At 25.9% G+C, this 19496-nt stretch overlaps 2 protein-coding genes across 2 annotated transcripts; both read left to right on the top strand.

Moving 5' to 3' along the window:
- Nucleotides 1–13742: 13742 nt before the first annotated feature.
- On the top strand, nucleotides 13743–15224 carry OCT59_014709 (uncharacterized protein; the record flags this gene model as incomplete). Its single annotated transcript, XM_066150193.1, has 4 exons — nucleotides 13743–13831; nucleotides 13912–14278; nucleotides 14367–14742; nucleotides 14809–15224. 4 exons carry the CDS (start codon nucleotides 13743–13745, stop codon nucleotides 15222–15224), a joined length of 1248 nt encoding a protein of 415 aa, XP_066002384.1.
- An 868-nt stretch (nucleotides 15225–16092) lies between these two features.
- Nucleotides 16093–16896, top strand: OCT59_014710 (uncharacterized protein; the record flags this gene model as incomplete). Its single annotated transcript, XM_025329114.2, has 1 exon — nucleotides 16093–16896. The coding sequence occupies one exon, from the start codon at nucleotides 16093–16095 to the stop codon at nucleotides 16894–16896; it is 804 nt and encodes a 267-aa protein (XP_025190035.1).
- Between the last annotated feature and the right edge of the window lie 2600 nt (nucleotides 16897–19496).

A 19496-nucleotide genomic window follows, 5' to 3' on the forward strand; every position in this document is an offset into this window, starting at 1 on the left:
ATCAGTTCCAACCAAATCGAAACCGGTGATAATATAAAGTAAAAAAAATGAAATTTATTTTTCTAACTAATAACTAATAATAATTCATTATTATAAATTTTGCGAAGTATTATTAAAAGACTATTTCTATTTGTACAGTACACTAGTGTGCGAAACACGGATCACGTGTTTATCATACTTTCCGGTGATCTACATAAAAATTTCCTTTTTTTGGAATTTTGTGTAACGAATTTTTATTTTTACTAAGAATCAAAATTGCCTTTTTTGGATTGTGTAACGTCACTCCAGTATCCAAAAATGGAAATTCGGGTAAATTTTGGCTGGAATTATAAATTTGGCCGAAATTATAGGGCGCGACATATAATATGTGACAAATAAGGTTTTTCTTACTGAAAAAATTTGTCCCTATAATAAATAGTAAAAATGGAAAACTAGAAGGGTGTGACATGGGTGACAAATTAAAGTCACGTGACCCGTGTTTCGCACACTAGTGTATTTTAAGAAATTTTCTTATTAAAATTACTAAATATTAATAAAAATTTATCAATTTTTAATAAAACATTAACAGTTAATCTTCGAAATATTTTAAAAATCTTTAGATATTTTTAATTAGTTCTTAACTTTTGCGACTTATTAATAAAAAAAAATAATTTTTTTAAAAAAAAGATAGTAGTGTTGGTATAATGAGTGTCAGGATTTTTAAATTTTCGGTTTTGGGATTCTGATTTTACGGAAAATCATTGTTATGTTACACGAAAAAAAATTTTATCCGTTCCAAAACAATGATTATAATGATCCGTTATTAAAACATTGAATTTTCGTTTTAATGAAATAATTCGGTATCAATGCCGTTTATTTAATTCGTGATCCGTATAACAAGTAGTGAAAGTCACTATTCAAATTCGGGGAAAATAAAAAAAATCGTTTTTTGCGATTTTCTCGTGATTCAGTAATTCAATTTCGATGAACATTTTTTTTTCGTGTAGCTCTTCACACCCTCTGCAAAATAAAAAAAAGTTCGTCGAAATTGGACCAATAGATCGTAAGATAATACAAAACTGATTTTTTTCGGAACGTGGCTAGATTCCTCACGATATTCTCCGAAAAAATCGGTTTGCAATTATCTCACGATCTGTTGGTCCAATTTTAATGATCTTTTTTTTATTTTGCAGAGGGCGTGGAAAGCTACACGATAAAAAATTGTTCATCGAAATTGGATTATTGGGTCACGAGATAATCGCAAAAATACATTTTTTTTTTATTTTCCCCGAATTTGAATAGTGATTTTCACTACTTGTTATACGAATTAACTTTAAATTTATCATAAAAGGCTTTTCGGAGTGAGAAATTTTTTTTTTTTATTTAAACTACTAGAATTTTATTTTGATGTCGCAAATAAAAAAAAATTTTTTTTATATGTATTATTTTAAAGTCAATAAATTAGAAACGTCTCAATTGCTTTATCCATCATTTATTCATTCATTCATTTATTCACGAATTTATTTACTTTATTCAGTCATTTTTAAATAAAAATTATAAATTCGAATGCTTAAATTTAATTCTTTATCGCGATTTTAATTTAGAATATTATACCATGCTTATACAGTTTTATTACCTCAAAAAAAATGATATAATGACGTGTTTCGGTATATTAAATATATAAAAAATAGCTAACTGACGAAATTATTTAATATTTCTTTTTCTTTGTTCACATGAAAAAGATCAGTACGTGCATATTGCAGATCTAATCAGTTTTAAATTGTGGATTAAAAATTTATTTTAGCCAAGTACCCGATTTGTTCAATTACAAAGGGTTATTATGCCTAATGCCAAATGTTGGCATTTTAATTTGCTGTTAAATTAATAATTTAAGAAAATGAGTTTCTTTCTTTTGTATGTTCGAAAAGAAAAGAATTTTAAATTCATACTGATTAGTGATATGAACCGAAAAAAAAATATAAATATTACTATAAATATATCCATGTCTTTCGATTGTTTATCCCGTGATTAAAACGTTAAAATTTCCGTCATAATGGAATGATTGTAACATCACCATATGGCAAGCCGTACTGGTCAAAAGGTTGATAACTTTTCATCATGTTTTTATGATGATTTTTCATCATGTTTCATGATAACTTTTCATCATGTTTCATGATGACTTTTCATCATGTTTTATGATAACTTTTCATCATGTTGATCATATTTTTCATCATATTTTATGATGTTTTTCACCATGTGACATGAAATTTTTTCATCATGTGTTGAATAATCTTCATCATGTTTCCTAATATGAAATTAAAAATGTCTTGCCAAACTACTGGTTTTTTGATGTTCAGATTTAGAAAATAAGAAATTTTTTTTTTACAAACTTAGAAATTTACCGATTTTCTGGTATTTTGCCATTACACAAATATATATCACATAAAAAATTTATCACATCACGTTAACAGTATATGAACAAAAGAAAAATAATTCAATAAAAACAATACATATACATAAATATAGGTTGTAAAATTTTTCGTATGGGAAGAGTTCGTATGGGATATCTTTGATAGAAAATATCTTTTTTGAGATTTTTTGAGTTCGTATGGAAAGAGTTCGTATGGGACTTTTTAATAAAGATTTTCTTTTTATAGGGTTCGTATGGGATATTTTTAATAAAAAATTTTTTTTTTTGAGATTTTCTAAGATTTATATAAAATATTTTTGATAATTTTTTTTTGAGAGTTTTTTTTGATAATTCCATCAGTAAATTTCGGAGGGGTCAATATTGTACATTAATGTGCAATAAGTTCAATATTGTTCAATATATTGCACAAAATTTTAAATTGCACAAATTTTATGCAATAATGAGCAAAATTTTTTGCAATTTATTGTAAAATATTGTATATGTCATTTTTGCATAAAATTTGCACAAAATATTGCACATATACACATAAGAGAAATATAGCCAATTAAAACTATTTATAACCACTGCGTTCCACTAGTCGATTTTGGTCATGTGACTTTCGGCTAAGTTTTGGCCAAAGTTCGGACTGTGCGAAATTTCAACCAAAATTTTGATATCTTTCCGAAGAATGATTATCACGTATATAATAGATAAGTGATAATCTTTAACAAATTAATTTTTAAATTTTTTTTTATTTAAAACTCTTTCGAAGTTTCACAACGAAACTTTAAAAAAATTATTTTTTATTTTTCTTTTCAAAGTTTCGTTACGAAACTATAAAAAAAATTATTTTTTATTTTATTTTTTTTCTTTAATTTATTTTTATTTAAAACTCTTTCGAAGTTTCACAACAAAACTAAATAAATTATTTTTTTTTCTTTTCAAAGTTTCATTGCGAAACTATAAAAAAATTATTTTTTATTTATTTTTTTCTTTTAATTTAATGTTTTTCAAAGTTTCGTTTCAAAACTATTATTTATTTTTTATTAAATATTTTTCTTCTATTGTATAGATATTGGCTTTGAAACTTAAAAAAATTTTTTTTCTTATTTTATAGGTTTCACCTTCTGATACTTGGGCCTTGTTAGGTGGTTAAACGCTTCAAAACTTTTTTTTAAAAAGTTTTTTTAAACTTTTAATAATTTTCTTTTTTTTTATTTTGTAAGTTACGTCTTCTGATACTTGGTCTTTGTTAGATAAGTTTCGAAGCTTTGCTTTCGCTTTGAAACTTTTAAAATATTTTTTTTTAATTTCTTTCTTCTGTTTTTAGGTTTTGGGTTTCGGATCATAGACTTTGGATGAGTAAGTTTTGAAGTGTAAGCTTCAAAACTTTTATTATTCAATATAAATACACTTTTTTAATAATATTTTTTTTTGTTTATTTGTAGGTATTGGCGTTCTTGGGCTCTTATAGGTGAATTTTGAAGTAAATACTTCGAAATTCTTTTTTTTTTTAAATAATTTTTTTAAAAAAATTATATGTTGATTTTTTTTTGTTTTGTAGATATCAACTTCGGTTTTGGGCTTTGATAGATGGTTTTGAAGCAAAAGCTTCGAGTCTTTTTTTAAATTTTTTTTTTATTTAATTAATTTATTTTCTTGGTAGGTTTCAGCTTCAGTTTTTGGACTTTGGATAGGTAAGTTCATTTTGAACACACTTCAAAACTTTATTTTTTTTAAAAAAAAAATTATTTTTTTTCTATTTTGTAGGTTTCAGCTTCTGTTCTTGAACATTTGATAGGTAAGTTTCATTTCAAAACTTATTGTTTTTTTAAAAAAAATAAAAAAAAATAAATTATTTTTTAATTTTTTTCTTTAATTTACAGGGTTTCAGCTTCCTGGAATATGGGGTAAGTGTGTGGAGGTCAGTTTGTTTAATGTTTACTTTGAAGAAATGTACTAACATTTCATTATTTTGTAGGAAGTGAACCTTCCGAAGTATACTAATGCTTACTACCTATTAAAATATTATCCTAGATGCGATATTTTGGTATGGTTTTTTATTTTTTTTTATTCTTTTAATACTTTTTATCTTCACAAACAGCTTCTAACGATTCTTTTTTACATTATTCGGTCTCCTTGGATGTGACAATTCGGTAAATTTCAACTTTTATTCCTTTAATTGTTATTACATGCGCGTTTCGATTTTGCTAATTTTCCTTGAATTTTTTATATTTACGGTTGGTATTATTTTGATTTTACTCTTTGGATTTTTTATATTTGCGGTTGGTACTATTTTATTTGATTTCATTTATTGATTTCGGTTAATTTCAATTTTACTAACAATTTTACTTGGTTATTTTTTATATTTTCGCGCGTTTCGATTTTACTATTCTTGGAATTTTTATATTTATGGTTGGGTTTAGATTTTGTCAATTTGCTTAGCGTTAGTGTTAGATTTTAGCCTTAGATTTTAGCGTTAGCTTGTATTTTTAGGTTAGAATACAAATTATGCAATTAAGTAATATCAAATTTGCGCAATTTATAAAGTTATGTTATTAAAGTTGCAAATATTGCACATTTCAATAAAGTTACAATATATTATATAAAAATGTGCAAAATTTTGAACAATTAATTACACATTACTAAATATACAATCATTGTGCATTTTCAGGGTGCGCAAATCAATTTTTTTTATGCAACCTTTTTGTGCATTTACTGCGCATAAAAAATTTCCTGATGACATCAATAGCTGCGAGAACGTTAATGTATACTAATTCAATAAAAAAAAAGTTTCACAATGTTTTTTTGATAATTCATCAAATAACACCGTGAGAATGTTTTTAATGTATAATTCAATAAAAAAAACGTTGTGAGCCATTTTTTTATTGAATTATATATTAAAAAACGTTTTTGCTATGCTTTTAATGAATTATTGAAAAAAACATTGTGAACCTTTTTTTTATTGAATTATATATTAAAAAACGTTCTCGCAACGTTATTTGATGAATTATCAAATTAAAAACAATCTCAAAAAAAAATCTTTATCAAAAATATCCTATATGAATCTTAGAAAATCTCAAAAAAAAAAATTTTTATTTAAAATATCCTATACGAACCCTAGAATCTCTCAAAAAAATGCTTTTCTGTCAAAGACATCCTCCCATATGAACTCTAAGAAAATCTCAAAAAAAAAAATCTTTATCAAAAATATCCTATATGAATCTTAGAAAATCTCAAAAAAAAAAATTTTTATTTAAAATATCCCATACGAACCCTAGAATCTCTCAAAAAAATGCTTTTCTGTCAAAGACATCCTCCCATATGAACTCTAAGAAAATCTCAAAAAAAAAAATCTTTATCAAAAATATCCTATATGAATCTTAGAAAATCTCAAAAAAAAAATTTTTTATTTAAAATATCCCATACGAACTCAAAAAAAAAACTCTTCTATCAAAGACATCCTCCCATATGAACTCTAAGAAAATCTCAAAAAAAAAAAAATTTTTATTAAAAATATCCCATACGAACCCTATAAAAAGAAAATCTTTATTAAAAAGTCCCATACGAACTCTTCCCATACGAAAAATTTTACAACCTATATTTATGTATATGTATTGTTTTTATTGAATTATTTTTCTTTTGTTCATATACTGTTAACGTGATGTGATAAAATTTTTTATGTGATATATATTTGTGTAATGGAAAAATACCAGAAAATTATGGCAAGCCGTTCAAGTCAAAAGTCCGCTGCTATTGCGGCAGGTACCTGCTGAATTTGCAGCAGGTATCTGCTGGATTCACGGCAGGTACCTGCTAGAATTGCAGCAGATACCTGCTAGAATTGCGGCAGGTACCTGATAGATTTGCGGCAGGTACCTGCTGAACTTGCAGCAGGTACCTGACAGGTTACAAATATGGTATTTTATTTTTTCTGGGTCAAAAAAATTTTTTTGATTTCCATTTATAGTAATCTACTGAATTATTGGATCCAAGTTAGTTTATTTCTTTTTTCAGAAGTGATTTTCATCTCATAATTCTGCCCATCACTATAAATTTGGCTAGAATTAATCGTATAATCAATACTAAAATCTTTAATAGTTTTAATTTATATTGTAAATTCAAAGTATTTTTTAAAATAAGGTTTAATGTAAAAAATAACTTGAAACTCAACTTTTAAGTATAAAAAAATTATAAATGAAAGAATTAATACTAATAAATTATTATAAAATTTTTAAATTCAAATGAGCAATATAAAAATCAATTTAAATAATTTTAAAATTTACAATTTGATTAAATGATTAGTATAACAAAATACACTACCAGAATATTATTATTTATATACCCAATTTAACTATATTGGTTTAAATTTATTGATGCCACTATCATTAATATTATTCTTTTAAAACCAATATCACAAAAACTTTCTTATATGTGGATTATGGCTGGAAATCTCTGATCATTTAGAAAAAAAATTTTAAATTATGAAATCTTTGCAAAACTATTAAAAGAATTAATGAACAAAAATTTACATATAGGGAATATTTTTTTTTAAAAAAAAAAAGCAACTCCAGTAAATTTAACTTTATTGATAGCTAATTATATGTATATTTTTTTTATAGAAATGTCTGTTGATTTGCTAAAAATCATAAATAAACTATTTATTTTTATTTTGAATTTGGGCAGGAAATCTAAAACAATTATGAGCAGATGTGTGAATATGACAAAGACTCATTTTATATCAATCCCATTGTCATAACTCTTATAAATTCAACTAATAATGATATATAAAGCAAAACTTCAATAAAAATAATAGTATATAAAAAATAAATAATATAACTTTTATAGTTTGATTTTTAAGCTTATTGTAAAATGTCAATTAAACGATCTTTTCAAAAATTTATTTATAATTAATATAGATTCCTTATATATCATTAATTTTAGCAAAATTTAAAGTAATGGGCCGAATTATGAGATGAAGATCACTTCTGAAAAAAGAAATAAACTAACTTGGATCCAATAATTCGGTAGATTACTATAAATGGAAATTAAAAAAATCTTTTTGACCCAGAAAAAATAAAATACCATATTTGTAACCTGTCAGGTACCTGCTGCAAGTTCAGCAGGTACCTGCCGCTAATTCAGCAGGTACCTGCCGCAAATCTAGCAGGTACCTGCCGCAATTCTAGCAGGTATCTGCCGTAAATCCAGCAGATACCTGCCGCAAATTCAGCAGGTACCTGCTGCAAATCTAGCAGGTACCTGCCACGAAAGCAACAGGTACCTGCTGCAATAGCGGCGGACTTTTGACTTGAACGGCTTGCCATAGAAAATCGGTAAATTTCTAAGTTTGTAAAAAAAAAATTTCTTATTTTCTAAATCTGAATATCAAAAAACCAGTAGTTTGGCAAGACATTTTTAATTTCATATTAGGAAACATGATGAAGATTATTCAACACATGATGAAAAAATTTCATGTCACATGGTGAAAAACATCATAAAATATGATGAAAAATATGATCAACATGATGAAAAGTCATCATGTCAACATGATGAAAAGTTATCATAAAACATGATGAAAAGTCATCATGAAACATGATGAAAAGTTATCATGAAACATGATGAAAAATCATCATAAAACATGATGAAAAGTTATCAACCTTTTGACTTAGTACGGCTTGCCATATCACCAATGCACATTTTCCTTTTTAGGATAATCATAATTATATTCTTACCTATCGAAAACATCAGCCAAATGATGATCCCATCTGTATTATCTGTATCTCAGCCAATCACGGGCGTTACCTAGATACACGTGTTCAGATAATCTATTAATTTTGAGTCTAAGCCTTTAAATTGCCTTTCAAAAATTTTCCTTTTATGTAATACACTTTATCTTATCTGATTTTTTGATTATCTTAAAGATTAGATTTTTACGTTTTAAAATTACATGATTGTAGTGACAGATAAATAATTAAGGGCCCTTATAAAAACGGAATGTGTTAAATTTGTTGTTCATGTGTAATAAATGTCTAAAAAAGCACCATTTTGTTTAATTTTCGTTTTTTTGTAATAAGACATAAATCGGACAAATTGGTGCTTGTTTAGACACTTATTACACATGAACAACAAATTTAACAAATTTCGTTTTTATAGGGGGGAGAGGGAGTACAGTAATTAATGGTACATGAACTCTTATGTAACATATGGCAAAAAAAAATTGATGTCAGTATAACCTGAACAAATATTTTTTTACAACTTTGATAAAATTAGTTAATAGACTTACCTAAAACCTACACAAAGCATATACTGTATAATCTAATACCCTTAATTTACTATTGCTTCTGTACGAATTTATTTCCAAAATTAGATATCAGATATACTACAGTACATATTATAACATTCTCTTAGAACACTATTCATTTCATATAGCAACAGATTCAAAAAAAACAAGCAATATTTTTAACGAATTTAAGGGAAATTGGGTTTTTGTGCAGGATGGTTAAATTTTATTCTTAGATTTAGTACATTAATTAACACAATACTATGTTACTTCTTTATGTTTCATTTTACTATACGTTTATTCTAGGAATAACTCATAAAAAATTTTTCACAATTGTATTGACATATTTTACGAGCTGGAGCGTAGAAAATAAAAACCACTTCAAAAATTATTTTATCTGTATTTATATATATTAAATTTTTTCCATAATATTATATATTACAAAAATTGTTATTTTTATAAAAGAAAAATGTTAGTCTTAAATATCAACTAATTTTGTACTTCAGTTGTTGATTAAAAATAAAAAAAATAAAAAAAAAATAATATTTTATTCAATATATTTTGATGAACGCACTAAAAGCAGGTCGACAAAAATTAATAAAAAAAATACTAAGTCATGTGAATATTTCTCGGAGTTGTTTTCAAATTTTCATACCCGTAATTTCGACTTATTATTTAATTTTTATTGTAAAAACAGTTTGAATTTCGATTTTTTTTTAATTTATTATATAACTCCAAAATTAGCTTGTTATTTTCCTTTTTAATTTTATCTGATTTATTTCTAAAAGATTTTCTGAACCGACCGTTGGCATTCCTGCATCCCTAATCTAAAATGATGTCATAAAGTATTAACTATGATTTTTTGGATAATATTCTTTAAATTTATTTACGTAATTTTTTTACAACAATAGTGCCGATGTGATTTTTCAGAGAAACGAAAATCACGTGATCAACTCGTAAATTTGATGCATAAAACACGGTTAACCGGTCGGTCTTGGACTGAAACAGAACGATAACCGAACCGGTAAAAACCGGTTATGATCGGTTATAGCTGAACTTTTAGCATCCCTAATAATGAACATTGTTAATTAGCCTGAAGAAAAGAATGCCGAAAATCTTGTGTAATATGTCTAACTTTAATTGTGGTTATTTTCTTAATTAATTTGACGATCGTACTAACCATGAAATTCAAAATATAGTTAGTTTGAGGCCAAATATGGTTTAGACTTTAGACCTTTCCAAGATTTTTTATTCATATACTTAAGCTTGAAGCTTAAGCTTAAGTTTCAGCTTCAAGCTTCAAGCTTCAAGTGTTGAATCCGCAGTCAGCTGATGGTGGGTTAATACTGTATATATGAAAAAAAAATGATCAACATAATACGTAAAATACGTAATTACTATGATAATATAATATATTAATAATTAATTTAGGAAAAAATTTGATATGATCCGTAATAATTACCATTCACTTTCGTTTTTTATTACTAAAAAAAAAAGAAAAGAGGAAAAAATAAAATATATATATAATATTTCTCAAAAAAAATTAATAAGAATTTTTTGTATGATAAATAATGATAAATAATTATTATGTCAAAATATTTCCTTATAAAAATTATTTATTATAAAATAGTGATTTCATTTTTAATTAATAACGCTTATACAAATATTTTTTTTATAAAAAACCAATAAATAAGATACCTCTCTTTTGATTTAAAAAATTAATTAAAAAAAAATATAACATAAATAAACTTTCATTTTTTTTTAATTATTAATTAAATAATAATAATAAATACTATGCCAGCAAAGCTCACCTTTGTCTGTGTAGTTGTTGAACGTGATATATTGTGAAAGAAGCTATTGTTGTGAAAAAAGAAAATAATACAACAATGAACCTAAAAATAATTGCATTTTTTACAAAAAATCCTTCAGTTCCAAAATGGATTCTGGATTTTATGTCTGGTAATGTACTCAGATTAACGGGAAAATTTGTTCTTTGCGAAGAACTCCCTTATAATAATATTTTAGAGGTAATTCATAAACTTTCAAATTAAATTATTTAAATAAAAAAAAAATATTTATAATAAATAATAAATGAATATAATTTTCATTTATTCTAAATAAAAAAAATAATAAAAATAATAATAGTAATAGTAATAAAAGATGTAAGAAAAGAATTAGGAAATAATAAAGATATAATTATATAACATAGATTTATGCATGATATTTTTTTAGGTGGTTCGTATACACAATATTACTTATTTTTTTCTACATATATTTCCAGAATTTTTCTTATTACGTTTAATTAATAAAGTAATTCGCTGATTTTTTTTAAAAAAAAATAATTACATATTATGACTTTAAAACTTTGTGAATTTTTTTTTTTTACATTTTATTTATTAAATATGACGTTAAAGATGATCTTTTTAATAATAAAATAAAATAATAAAAATATAATATCATAGTTATAATTTGAATTTTTTATAAATTATATTCAATTATTAAATAGAAAAAACATCATTAAAAATAATATGCATCTTAATAAACTTTTACCCAATTATCTAATAATCATTTACTAATCAAAAAAGAAAAAAAAATTATTATATGATGCTGAAATTCTGTAAAAATGATTTTTTTATTCTTATTTAATCAATTAACTAATCTTCAAATATTAACAAAATAAATATTAACAATAAATAAATAATTTTTTTTAAAAAAAAAATATATATACATGTATATAAATTAAGATTCGATAATAAATGTAATTTCACTTTAACTCAATAAATAATTAAATAATTTACATAAAATTTTAATTTTTATTTAATTAAAAATACATAAAATAAACACATAAAAGCACTTTCTACAAACAAAACTCCGCAACTATAAATAACTCATTTATTGAAAAATTTTAATTAATTGAAGAGTGTGCCAACTTGACTCCAGATTCTTAATTAAAAAAGCGCAAATCATTATTTACATACTGTAAGTAATTAATAATAAATTTGTGGATTAATTTATAATATAGACTTGATTATCTGATAATATAAGTTGATTTGCTTGTTATTATTGAGGCATTCCAGGTAAAGCTAGTAGTATATTTATTTTATTTTATTCGCAATCACACGAATCACACGGGAAAAATGTAAAAAAGGCTAGGACAAAATACATCATCATGTTGAATCTTTAATTTGATGGAGGGGCTTAATAGGTTTTTCTAAAAGATTATTAATATAAATAAAAATTTTTTTCTTTGGAATAAAAAATTTTTTTTTTTATATATATGAAAAGATATAGTGCATGTTGTGTTCACCTATGGGTATGATACGCGCCAAAAAGGCAATTAAAATAATTTACTCATTAGTAAAAAGATTTTTTTTTAGCTGGAGTTATGAATTAACATAATTTTTATTTTATTTCTTAGATTTACTCTGTTATCATCTTTACATTACTTCAAATTCAAAATTTACGGGTGTATTACTGCGGTTCTTTCTTTTTTTTTTAAAAAAAAAATGAAGTATGATGGTGGATGTAATTGAAAGTCAGATCGAATATTAAAAGTAGTCGAAAGGGCATCATTTTTTGAAAATGAATTTAGTGAATTGAAATATACTGTAATTGATACGTTTATATTGTTTATATTTCACAATTTCACATATTTCTCTGTTCTATAAATTAATTATTTCTATAATAAACACTTATCATCGAAAATCAGAGATAAAAAAATTTTCATTGATAAGATATTAATGACTTCACAAGTAAATTTATTATTATTAAAATATTTTTTTAGCATTATTACTATTTTATACAATTTTATTCAATTTTTATTCTCAGAGATTTGTTTTAATTCATAAGTGAGTCGGGGTTTATTCCGAGGGCTAAAAAATTACTACTAGGGTGATAAAATAAAATATTTGGACCCCAAATAAAAGCTTTAAATTTAGTTTTTAAAAATTTTTACATCGTTTTGTTTTATTTTGTTTATATTACTATAAATAATTTCTTTAAATAATTTCTTTTAAAAGCGCTCAAAACGTTTAGTTCTCTCAACTAAGCAGTTTGTCGAAGAAAATTAGTTACATTTATTTTTTTTAATACAAAAATCTCAGCCAAATTTTTTTTTTACCGCTTGTTCAAAGTTTTCAAAATTAGAACTTATGTTTTCTAAAGGAAATTCTAATTACTTTTAACTACTTTGAATTTTTTCGAGCGACAAAGACACAATCATATAATAAGTGTTACAAATCCATTTTTTACGTTCATTTAATTATCAAAATTATTTTCTATTTATTTCGTACTTTTCGCTTGTTATTAATTCGTTAGGTAATTTTTTTCCGGATTATTCATTTTTATTACATCCGTGAATATTATTACAAATTTAATTATCATTCACTAATATATTTTTATCTACCGAATATTTAAAATAAAGTAACTATATATCTTTCTTTCATCCTTTTCCCTTTTCAGACACTGGTAATTTTGTCCCACCAAAACTCTGAGAAATATGATCTTCAATTTAAAATTTCCTTTTTCATATTTCCTTTCAGGTGGTTCTTAAATAGGCTAGATAAAAAATTCAACCTATCAATTTATTGTCCTGAGTCGGGTCCGAGTACTTAAATTTTTTTTTAATAAAAAGAGGAGTTCTGAACAAAAATACTTATTTTATTGACCAAAAAATTTTCATATTTATGTTTTTATCTGTATCGTTTTATCGAAAATTAAGATTCTCAATTTTGTGCTACAACCATTACCTAATTTATTAAATGCAACAATATTTTCAGAATTTTGAATATGAAATTAAGATAAATATATATAAATACATAGATTCCCGCTTAATTTGGCATTAACTTGTCGAAACTGGTCTGTCATTTCGAAAGATGCTTACGCCAATAGTGCGTTATGGAAAATCTCATGCATTATTCCACGCTGTGCGATTGGGCCCTACTTTATAGATATCCCAGTATGTAAGACATTAATTGAGAAAGGTTCCAATATCAAGATATTTTATTTAAAGGTTACTTATGCATTTTGGAAAATATGATCAAAAGTTGATAGAGCTCAAAATAGAACATAATGTCGGTCAACTTGATGCGGATAGAATTCGCACTTTCCAACAAAAAATCAACAAGCAATTTACCCATATTCGTGTTCACTTATTTAGGGTACAAACAATTAGCTAATATGAATGAAACCTTACCATCAAAGGGTAATGATATGGAGTTATTCCACTTCCTCTCCGCAGGTCCTCATGTGATAAATTACGCTTCTGGCATGTTGAGAAAGATATAGAAGATTTGATTTTAAATAAACGGTTCGTTCCATTTCCTCCTAGACCAAAAGCGTATCAATTAGATTTAAATAGCGATCCACATATTCATCAACAACCAATTCCTGAGGAATATCCTTCCAAAGATGGATTCGAAAATAATAGACAGCTTAACGTAATTGCGAGAGGAATTCTTATTCATCCGGACTTAGTGAACTTATGGAAACAAATTGGTTATTATGAGATTTGTAACGACGTTAATGACTTGGTCATGCAAGGAGCACTTCACATTCTATTCCCACCAACCCCTGCATCCGATTGGTCTTGCCCATCCATTGAAATGGTAATTTCACGCCTTGCCGAATTTATAAATCTAAGTTTCCTCATTGAAAGATAATGTTATAATAGATGCACTCCATGATATGTTTGAGCATCGATTAGACGAAATAGGAGACATCTTATGGGACGCTTTCCTTGTAATTCGATCAGGTGAAAATGTCTTTTCACTCGCCTTTAAATTTTTCAGAGAAGCTTTTAAACCCGAAAGAAATTTAAAGAAAGATGACCTACTAAATTTCCTTAAATCCAAATTTGATTATCATGAACAAGTTATAAAGCAAGTCGTTAAACAATATTTTATAGAAGAAAAAATGAGCGATATTACGTTAAGAAGAAAATCTTTAATACTGTCACCAAAAATTTATCAATGTGTCCTTAAAACTTATAGCAAGGATTCCGAGCTCACAGTTATTTGTTTTGAGGAAATCCACGAAATTTGGAAGAAATATCGACTTTTCCATCATCTCGGTTTTCGATTCATATATTAAAGAAAATGTACTATTTAAACAAATTATTTGGATTTATTACAAAAAGCGACTAGTTTAGAAATAATTAAACCTTTCTTCGAAATTTTCCTTCCGACCATCTTTGGAATGAAGCCAACTAGCAAGAGAGGGAAGTCTACTCCTAAGAAAAGAAAGAAGTTAACAGATGAATTAGTTGTTCCATGGGTGAAAAAACTTGAACAGATCGATTCACTTAATCGAAGCAATCATGGAGAATTATCAATTAATTTCAGAGAATATTTTATGAGCTTTTGCAAAAGGCTGGAGAGCGAAACTACATACCAAATCAGAGAAGAGAATTTTTTTGTGGCGATGAAATATTATCATAATGATCTAAATCAACATAAAAAGCAAAGACGAAATGATAATCAAACAGATCAAGATGTTAACATGAACATGAACTTTAATGATACTCCGGACTTTTTCCGAAATATATTTAATTAGTTTTTTATGCAAACTTTGAATGATTTATCTTGGTAAGTGTTATTCCAATATACAGTGCTTAAATGAACTTTTATGATAGATATTTTATGATTTCTTTAAAAATTCATGAAAATTTTTCCTTTTATAGATAATGCCTGATGGAAAGCCATTGCCTTTTTGGATACTGACCTCCTGAAAAAATTTGTACAGCTAATAGTAAAATTTTTTCGGTTGCTTCTGACCTTTTTATATATATTTCGGGTACTATTTCTTAACGATTTTGTTACAACTAGAAACGATAAAACTTAATATGAAATTATTTAATAGATTACTTTCCACTAACCTGATTAACGGTTTACATATGAAAATTAGAAAAAAGAGGTTTTTTTCGATCGTTGTTATTTATTTCAGTATACTATAGTAAGTTAAATTCGAGGTACTAATAATATAATATATAATTTTTTTTAAGTCAATGAACTATATAATTTGGAGTAAATATGTGAGTGTCAATTGATTTAAACGAATTGAATTCTGAATCACGAATTTTAAGCTTGCACTTAAACGTGTTCTCGTTAATATGTTGCTGCTATTATTACTAACGAACCAATATTATCAATAGATTTTTTTTAAGCTATTCTTTTAGACTCAAAAACAAAACTGCCTGGATGTGTAAACATTATTGGTCCATTCTTTTAACCGTTTAAAGAATTTAGCAATAAAAATAGCTTTTCGTGCTACGCCAGATAGATGTGTTAACAAGATTTTTTCTTATAAAAACCTCTGAAATTTTCCTCCCTCGAAAAAAAAATATAAAAACCTCTGAAATTCTCCTCCCTCGAAAAAAAATACTCATCATTTTCCATCAATTCAATAACTTATAAAAAAAACTATGGCTCATAATTCTTCAAATAATTTTGGTGATAATGTCTACGAATCAAATTCCCAAAAAACTGTTGCTCAGACGTACGATACATATTTGCCTGTCATGCCTGTCACATATTGCGATAACGTTAATAACCCAATTTCTGATCAGATATCAAACACTATCTCTCCCAATCAGCAACCCAATGTCTCTTCGCCTAATCATCAGCAGCCCACATCAATTTACCAGCAACAATATGATGCCAATTATGCCAACTATGCTAACTATCAACAATGTAATAATCAACAATCCCCCATTTATAACTACTTTAGCGATAACAACATTATCTTTCCCGATCAGCAACCCAATGCTGCATCACCTAATCATAATCAGCAATATGATAACGCCATTTCTAACTATAGCGATAACGTCACTAACTCTCCTGATCAGCAACCCAATGTTTCTTCACCTAATCATAATCAGCAATATCATCAACATCATAGTGTTGCTTCACCTAATCATCAGCAGCAATATGATGCTAGCTACCAACAATACATTCATCAAACCGCCATTTCTAACAACACTGATTCTATCATTCCTGGTCATAATCACCATCAACAACCCAGTGATAATAATAATCACGATAATCACAACAATAATCAGCAATCTTCGTCTGATAATAATTATTCACCTCAGTCTGATATACCTCCTTTGTCGCTTAACATTACCATTAATTCCCCTCAGACAAATTTTATCATTATACCTAATTCGGATATGATTCAGCAAGTTCTTGCTTGTTTGAATAATCCTTCTTCAGGATTTCAACGGTAAAATTTTGTACAACCATGCAATATTCTATTCTTTATTTATTCTTTATTTCTTTATATTCTGGCATAATTACTAGTAGTTGTTACAGTAGAAATATTTAGCCTATCACAGAAAATAAACTGTATAACCATTTTATCTTATTTCTGACATTATTTAAATAAAATATTATTGAATTTTTAAAACTGTAATAGAATTTATACCCTTAGTTATATATATAGCACGATAGTTTTAAATGTAATCACATGATATTTTACTAGTTCATTATTATTTACAAATATTATGGTGATCATAAATCTAAGATCTTGTATTCGAAAAATTTGAGGGATAAATATCCGTTATGGTAGTGTTCTTAGTTAATCCTTGGCAAATTGTTAGGGAAAAATTAAAATTAAGGGCACATTATTATTGCCAAGAATATAATGTATGTAAGTAGCTTTCTAATCATATGAATAATAATGATACTTTCAGCTTAATAAATATTACATAATTATTACATAATTAAAGCTGCAGTTAATATGAAAGAGGCAGATTGAAGTAATTAAAAATTCAGTAAAGAAATAAATATCGATGTATGTATTATTATATAAATTGTTATCTTTACATATAATTGTGATTATAAATTGATTATATAACCAAAAATTTCAATGATAAACTTTAATATGCTGTAACATTTGCCATATTCGTAACCTTCAAAGAAGTTAATAATTTATTATAATGTAATTAGTTCTTGATATTGATGATACAAAGGAGGTCTCGATAACACAGCAGCAGCCAGCAGATATATTAAAAAAAAATTTTAATTGTAATTTACATGAAATCAGTATTCTCGTACAAAAGTACCTGGCCGATGGACCGAAATGCTTCGATCAGAAAAATCTCACTAATGTCCGTACGTACTACTGTATCTATAATTTTTACGATATTAGTTTTTATCATTTTAATATCTCTGATAAAACGCTTCTATTCGTGAAGACAGTTTAATTAACCAAATAAAAATCCTAATCCTAAACTTCGCCTTCAAACTTATTAATTCCGCAGCTAACACAATATTAGTAATTGTCGAAACAAAATATTATTACCGTAAATACGCAAGCAATAGTATAATAGTATGACAATAGTATGAATTAATTTTATTAATATTATTAAATAATTAATAATTTTGCATAAAAAAGTAAAAACTACTCAAACAAATCATTTGCCTAATAATTAGTTTGAGCTTCTAAACTCATTTAATTATTTAATTAAAAACTTCGAGTCTTCTTTTTATAACAATTATACTTGTAACATAAACAAAAATAACAATTTTCGTTAAAAATGTAAATCATATATAATTTTCTTGATCTCAATATTTTAATCACAAGAGAAATCCTTTAAAAAATTTTACATGTAAAAACTCAATGAAGTTATAGTGTTAGAATGTTAATTAAATTAACGCTTAGTTCGTACAGTCCATCTCTCGCATGCACTACTATGTACTCTAGTTTAATCCTAAACAATATAATTTACTTTCTATAAGTGCGCACACACACTTCACTATATATGTCTATGTCCCAAGATAGAGAGTACACTTATACTAAATAAAGTTGAATACCGCAACGCGGTCATTTAATTAAATAAAACTATATGTGAATTTTTATCATATTAAACTATAATTAACTATAACCTTATAATAAATTTCTACTTCTGACAACTTTAAACTCTTCCTATTATTTATGTTCCAAATCCTGCAAAAACATTTATCTCTTTCGTGTAACAGATCGGGTTTCCAAAAAAAAAATTGTGTTTCACGTCTCGAAAATAATAAAGTAATACCTTCGGATATATCTATGTAAAATCGCTCTGTTACAGCATTTTTTTAGGTTATTGTATATTCATTTAATTTATTATATATTCTTTCCCTATAAAAAAAAAATTCTGGGAAAAACTCCGATAAATGATCATTTTTCTAGTTTTTATTCCGAAGAAACTCAGGTACGTGACCATTTTTCTGAAAAATTTTTTATAGGGTTTGAATGTTAATTAAATACAAAGTTATTGGATTTTTAAGATTTCGATGTGAAAACGGTTCAAAACTTTGATTAGATAAGATTGGAAAAGAAATTCGTGTTCAAAAAAGAGAATGAAAAAAAAATTTCACGCTTCAAAGATAAAACAATCCCCATCATTTGGAGAAGAACTCGCATCAAACCTTTCTAGTAGTTGTATACTAGGTAATAAATGAAGTTAAAATAGATTTATTATCATTTATTATTTTATACGCAATTACGTATAATGGAATCGACACTTATTGCCATATACTGTAATTTACGTGAAAAAAAAAAATTTCAATAATAAATTTTATATGGGTCCACAAATAGTTTTAATTTAATTAATTAACCGCTCCTATAAAAAATTTTATCCGTTATTTCTGTAAAAATTCCGTAAAAATGAGCCTTTCACGGATCTATTCACGGAAAATGTAAATAATTCGATAAATTCCGCGATATAAGGTTATTAATTCCGGAAATATGAGCCTTTTACGGAAAAAAGATGGAATATAAAAAACGGATTGACTTTTTTTACAGGGGCGCTCACTCCAGCGTTGCACGCGTAACTGTATATTG

The sequence above is a fragment of the Rhizophagus irregularis genome, chromosome 22 (genome assembly GCF_026210795.1).
Source record: "Rhizophagus irregularis chromosome 22, complete sequence".
NCBI classification, from domain to species: Eukaryota; Fungi; Glomeromycota; class Glomeromycetes; order Glomerales; family Glomeraceae; genus Rhizophagus; species Rhizophagus irregularis.